Source organism: Silene latifolia, chromosome 8 (genome assembly GCF_048544455.1).
Source record: "Silene latifolia isolate original U9 population chromosome 8, ASM4854445v1, whole genome shotgun sequence".
Taxonomy (NCBI): Eukaryota; Viridiplantae; Streptophyta; class Magnoliopsida; order Caryophyllales; family Caryophyllaceae; genus Silene; species Silene latifolia.
This window is the reverse complement of record NC_133533.1, coordinates 109432673-109439811: the sequence shown is the minus strand read 5'-3', so window position 1 is coordinate 109439811 and position 7139 is coordinate 109432673. Positions and strand designations below refer to the sequence as shown.

The 7139-nt window shown below is 32.8% G+C and overlaps 1 protein-coding gene across 1 annotated transcript; it reads right to left on the bottom strand.

Annotated features, from left to right (window-relative positions):
• Positions 1-1368: 1368 nt before the first annotated feature.
• On the bottom strand, positions 1369-2527 carry LOC141597280 (uncharacterized). The gene has a single exon (XM_074417671.1). It carries the CDS (start codon positions 2391-2393, stop codon positions 1701-1703), a length of 693 nt encoding a protein of 230 aa, XP_074273772.1. The 5' UTR covers positions 2394-2527; the 3' UTR covers positions 1369-1700.
• Between the last annotated feature and the right edge of the window lie 4612 nt (positions 2528-7139).

Sequence of the window (7139 nt, the reverse complement as noted above, 5' to 3'; positions counted from 1 at the left end):
ATCAACATACTAATGCAAAAAAGCTTGATTTATATGTTCAAAATATTTTTAGTATAAAATATTAAGAATGTTATGTATAGATCATCAAAGTGGGAAGTAGTTCAAACCTCAGGGCACCAAAGTGAAATTATGCAAACCTCAGGACACCAAAGTGGAATTAGGCCAAATCTCAGAGCACCAAAGTGAAAATAATCCAAGATTTTATTTTTGTAGAAAAATTGAGAAGACGAACTTATTTGAGTCAACTAATTAAAGAGATAAATATCTTATCATGTAATGTTGATATCTGTATTCGCTAATTTTGATGTCATTGTTTGTTTATTTAGAGGAGCCAATATCGACAATTATTGAGTCGAAAGTTATCTATGCACGCATTAAAAACTGAATTATTGGCCAAGGGTTTTTTTTTCTTCTTAATTTCAGCTACTTCATATAACTCAGCTTACTTTAATTCAGTTCGGCTCAATTCAGGTCAATTTGATTTAGCTTATTTCAGTTTATTTGATTTGAATTAGCTAACAACGTGTGCGTCTGATGTTTATAGATGAAAATATTTAATCTACAATTTTCTTTTTTGGGGTAGATCATTTGATTTAGTCCGGATTCAAGCCGGGTAGAAGCACTAGGATCACGATGAAGCTTTCCCTCGTAAATTTGAACAAATTAAAGCTATATTTTGGAGACTCAAATATAATAACTCTGATTAAGTTAGAATAATGAGTGCATGCATGCATGCTCCATATATACCAAAGTAGGTTTCCTAATAACTTATACACTCAATTAGTGGCAATAGCGATAAAGAAGAGTTATAAGCTATATTACGGATCGAAGTATAACTTATGCTTCATACAACCCTATTTAATAATTTGTGATACCAAAAAATACTCCATACTCCATCTTATTCCCTTTGTCCCGGTCATTTGTTATCCTTTTTTATTTTGGGGTTTCTCAGTCATTTGTTGTCCTTTCTATTTTAAGAATGAATTTGATGAGTAATTTGATCATTCACACTCAATTTATTCCACTTGTCATTTAATAATTGACCAATTTTTCTTTCCTTGGTCTTTGTGCCAAAATCAAAGAATAACAAATGACCGGGACAGAGGGAGTAATTATTATAACACGTACGCTCCTCTCTACATCTTTGAAGTCCCATCACTTGGTGGACACCCTTACACCTAACTTTGCGCTTTGAAATAATAGTTCATCAAAACAAAGAAAGAGTAAAGATCATCTTTATTGTTAAGAATGTTAACCAAATTAAAAGTGCATGTCGATATCTCTCTCTTTAATGGACCATCCATGTATTTCTTAACCATAACAACAACCAACCACTCCATAATTAAAGTCAAAAGTAAAATAAAAATATAGAAAAAAAAAACTTGAAATTTATCAGTGTAATTAACATGAAAATTTGAAGATAATACTACCATGGATCTTTTAATTAAGATCTTTCTTACATGCCTCAAAAGAATACAATCAGTGGCGGATTTAGGGGGTAACATGCAGAGGCGCTTGGCAAGGAAAAATTCGAAAATTTTGATTAAAATTTCCGAACTTTTTTCAAGGGTACGTTATGTTATTACTTATTCGCCTTCGTGGAGATTCTTCGCCTCCCATAAATGTAAATCCTTGTTCCCCTACTAAATACAACTTCACTTGCTAGTCAAATGCATTATTGTTTGTATAGTACAAGAGTGTCAACGAGCCCATATATGGCAAGGAGACTCCAAAGATTTTTGCATCTTCAAATTCTTATAAAACCTTTTTATAAAATCGTCAGCGGCTTTATTAACCTTCACATCCTCCTCCTGCTCCTCATCATTCCCTTTCCCATCTTTTAACGGGAAAGGGGAATCCGTTACCCTTAATTGTCGAGTTAGGGGACTTTTGTCACTCCCAAACCCGGGCAAGGAACTATACTGTCCTTGCCCGGCCACTCCCACCCCCACTCCCAATGGGGAGGCTGTGGGCCCTTCATTAGAGTTGAGCATCTCGAGGACCCTTTGCACTGCAGCCACAGTGGTAGGATCCTCGAGATTATAACGGTAACGTTTATGGTTAGGTTTGAGCCAACTAGACTTCTTTTGGTGGGCCATGATGACTTGAAATGGGCCCAACTCGGGGCTATTGCTACAACTAAACTCATACTCCTTAGGAGAAATGAAGTGGTTGTTAAGGTTGTTAGACTTGCATATAAGGGCATTATGGTGAATGACAAGTCCATGGATGGCCCGACCCGCTAACGCGTTCCCTCGCTTCAGAAGCAAGTTAAGATCAACAATTAGCTTGCTCTTTGAAATGCCTCTCTTCACCATGGCATAAAGTATTTGGAAAATATTCCATACTTTCTTTGTTATTATTTGTGTATTACTTGATCCTTGAGTCTCCATTTAATTTACAATAAATATAGTACTATAAATTTGTACACTTTGAGTAGTGTTATTAGATAGAGGGAAAGTGTATTATTTTGTTGGATAAAAAAGAGAGGAAAAATGAAGTGTTTTTTCTTAAGGTTTGATTTGGAATGAACGAAATGAGGGTGGTTGTGTTGGGAAGTATATAAAGGAGGGAGGGAGGACCAACTAGCAATAATTAAATAACTCCCATGCAAGTAATTTAATTTTGGAAGTAGTCCTTTTTGCATACGTAGGGCTCACACAATCAATATGTTTTTTTGGATCAAGGGGGAAATCGATTGGTATATGCACTCAGTAAACCCTGAATATACGTGATAGCCTATAAATTGCGTAAATTAGGTCGATTAATTTTTATAGAGGGTGACAGACTCAAAGTCTAAAAAACATAGCCCCAACCCATTTTACTACCACAAAATTGCCGTTGATCAGGCTTAAACCCGAGACCCTTTAAAGTTTCATTCACCCAAATTTTAACTATATATTAGACTCCACCCATACGGGAACAATCAATATGTTTTGGTCTTAAATAAGGTAAAAGATCGAGATTATAACATAATTGGACAAAATTCGAACCTGCAACCTACTCCGTATTATTACGTACAATCTATGTAATGTACTAATATGGGATCTACCCTCCAATACATAATAAAGTTTCTTAATAGACAGCTTTCATGTACCCAGAATTTGTGACATGCTCAAACTAATAAATAAAATAGAGTGCAAGGTTTCACTTAATAAGTTAAGTTAAACCTTTTAAATGAGAGTTTTGCCTAAGAATGAGGTTATAAATGGTATGCTATCCTAATGGTAGAAGGACAAGAAAATCTTAGTATGTTGGATAGTTTTGGTGGAAGTTATACATTAACTAGACATATATTGATTTCGAGAGAATTAGATTTTTGTATATAATAACAACGGTAACACCGTAACAGTATATAAGTAACAGTGATGGAGCGAGGGATCGGGGGTTAGTAGAGGTGCTTGCTATGAATGATTGATGATCATAAGTTTGTGAGGTTCATATATAACTCCTTTTTTTAAAATTATATTTAATTCAGTCTTAGTCCTGTTTCCTGTAATAATAAGCTTGTAGCCGTCATAAGTAAAAATTTTGGGCAGATAATAACAAAGCTAAGTTAATGATCGGACAAAGGGGTCTAAATATTAGTTGAGGAAGGTCCTACCATTCGTGATAAGGTCCAACAAGGCAAGAATAACAGAAGAAGTTACGTATAGTATATTTAAAGTATTTGTAGGAGTATATTAATGTCAAAGAGTAGTTAATATGAACACATACATACTCTATAAACACCAGACAGCAAAAAGGAAAAAAAAAAATCTAAAATTGAAATGAATCTTAAGTTCGTATATCTAAATTTAAATATATATTGTTAAATAAATAACAGTATTTTAAGGAACAAATACGTTAAAATAATGTATGGAGTACTAGGTAAGAAAATGAACACATTGCTTATTACTTTTAATTTATCTAATTTGTATTTATAGATAACAATACTCACTAAATTTTAAAAATGAAATTAAATGTTGTAAATTTCATCTTTTGTTTATAGTTAAATGACAAATGTAATTGACCACGAATCAATCGACCAGTCGAGTATTTACTCACATTATCATTAAACTCTAGAGTCTAGATGGATAATTGCTCGACTAGCCATTCTACTACAAATCTACAAAATAGCTTACTCCCTCCTATTCTTAATAACCCTCCCCTTTTATGGAGGGCACGGGAATTAAGGAAGGGGAGTATTATATGATAAAGTATTGTAGTGGGGTAGGAGATTGGAGAGAGGGAAGGTATTGTGTTATTAAAATAAGTATTGTTGTGGGGTAAGGTGGTTAAAATAAGATAAAGTATGAGTATGTGGGGTATTGTTGTGGGGTGGAGTGATTAAAATATGTATAAAAGTTTGCCAAATAAGGAAATATGGAGGGTATTGTGAATAGACGAGAAAGGAAATAGAGAGAGTTATTTAGAATGGGAGAGAGTATATAAAAAGGTTAGATCATGTTTTTTGTAATTAAATGGAGTCAAACTGAACGAATGAAGCTGGAGTAGAGTTAATTAATTTAGAATTTATTGAGTTGAGTTGAACTAAGTTGAATTCATTGAAATTAAATTGAACTGAACTGGATAAAGCTCAGCTGAACTGAAGTGAGTTTAAATTAAGCTGACATGATTTTAATTGTATATTAACAAAGGACCTTAATTATATCGGTAGAGGATCCGACCCCATTGATTATGTATACTTTGGCCTACATTGATTTAATTTACACAGATAAAATAAACTAAAGAAGTTATTTTTATTGGTGACATGCAATGGTGGACTTTATAAATTAGCACTAGCAATAGTTAGCCAAGTTAGGTGTTAGGTCTTTGAAAGCAAAAAGGCTCAAAACTATGAAAAGCAGAGAAAGTAGTCGTATTACCTAGAAACGCTCGTTAGACTTCACAGTATGATTCTTTCCTTAACCAAATTTCATTCACCAATTACAACTCAAGACTTTCATGGCTTCATGATGATAGTTAACTTCATTTTCCCTCCCTCTTTTCACATGTTTACAATCTCATTAGCTGTCTCTACTTTTTTAAACAATCTTAACTCAAATCATGCTTTATTTGCCCTAAATTGATTTTCCAACTGATTCGTCAATATCTCATGTAAAACCGTTTTAATAAACTTAAAATTAAACGACTTATTTTATACTATAGATTCTTTAATAATAATATGACATCAGAGCTTCTTCATTCTCTTACCGGGGGGATTAGTCCTACTCTAATACTCACCGGTGGGACTTTGAAACTTCTAAGAAACAAAACGACTTGAAAGAAAAACATCGTTCTCTTAATCACACAATATGTCTATCTTCGATAGATTCCTAATTCTCCTATTAATTAAATCTTAATTATATAATGACTATATTATAAGTAAGTTTAAGATGGGATCAAGCGAAATTAAATGTTGATGGTAACAATTTTTCTAACGTGTGTCAGAAAGGCACATATTAAGAAACTAAATGTGAAAAGATTCATAAGATTTGATCATGAGAAATTAAATTCAAGTATAAACTTTTTTTAAAATTAATTAAAGAAAATATTTTTGTAAATCTATTTACATTAGGTTATTAGTGTATGTGTATCCTTAATTAGGGCAGCCATTATAAAAACGGTTATACCATAATTTTCAAAAGAAAATAGAGAGGCATAGCAAAATTAGACTTGATCAAATTAACCCCACCCGAACCCGACCCGCACTCGAATTGAGGATTAGAATTTGACCCGAAACCAAAATTGATCCGAACTTTTTCAACCCGACCCAAATGTTTATTACTTGGAACTGATTGTTATCCCCAAATAACTTGAAAACAACCTACTCGAAAATGACCGAACCGGCCCGAAATCTTGCAAACCCGAGCAACCTGAACCCGATTGACCCAACCCGAACCAGACCTGTTTGCCAGGTCTACAAAATCATACAATTTAATTCTTTATATGAGCATGCATGACAATTGACGACTTCACGACTATAGCTTTTCCCTTATCGTAAGGTCATTCAAAGCTTCAAGAATTTCCGTAATATAGGTAGCCTTAGTTTTGTGAAAAGCATACCTTCATATCATATTACCATATATAATAATATACGAGTATCAGGAAAAAGAACTAAACAAGAGATTTTAATTTAATTGGCTTTAAGTTAGTAGAATTTAATTATTGTACTTTGATTTGTCAGCAAGTATACAATCAAAAATGGGTTGCTCAATTATTGGCTTTTTATTTATCGGCGTATATTATAATAAAGTATAAATAGACCAAGTTATGCGGAGTATGACCATGCATAAATCACAAATATAGAAAACTCGACACCACTTTTATAAATGTGCTTGTAAATAGCAATATAAAAAGAGCATTACTCTTTTACTGATTTGACCGTCTTTATTCAGTGCTATACTCCGTAACTTTTAGCTAGCTTAGATAAAGTTATTCTAATGCAATATTACATCACGATAATAAACTTTTAGGATCATCTTACAGTGTGAAACCGGTCGTTATATTAGAAACTCGTATTTATTGATAAATAAAAGGATCGTCATACACCGTAAGTCCATAACACAACTTATTTTAGAATGTGTGAAAGTTCCATGCGATTTCATGATGAATCAAACATTATTTTTACTGTCAAATTGTAATTTTAGGGTTTTATTTAACGTGAAGAAGTTATTCAATAATTTAACCATTCTCGTTGTAATTTCATCAGAAATAAATTATGTGAGTTATTATTAACAAAAGTGTAAGATTTAGTGTGTCTGATTTTCTTACTACGTTATTCATTTACCTAAGGGCAAAAGCTTTTTAAAAAGCTAAGGTAAAGATAAATGTCGTTGATGTTGCATCCAGCTATTTCACACTGAATAAATAATTGACTAATAATTTTAGTATAGTTGCAAAACTTTCATATGAGGGTTTGGGGGACCCTAGAGAGAAACTATACTAACCCTCATAGAAACCCTAGAGGCAAAATCATTTATTTACAAATGATTGACCAGCCCTAGCTAATTCCTAAAATTCAATTAGAGCAAATAAAGCCATCAATATAATCCGTCCGATCATTTATTTACATTTACTTTTGGAACAAAGATCTCGGTGGTATTATAGATAACGAATGATAAATGAACAACCTCCGATCAATGCAGTTAAATCAG

Excerpts from the sequence above, each read along its gene's own strand:
- LOC141597280 (XM_074417671.1), bottom strand. The coding sequence starts at position 2,393 with ATGGAGACTCAAGGATCAAGTAATACACAAATAATAACAAAGAAAGTA.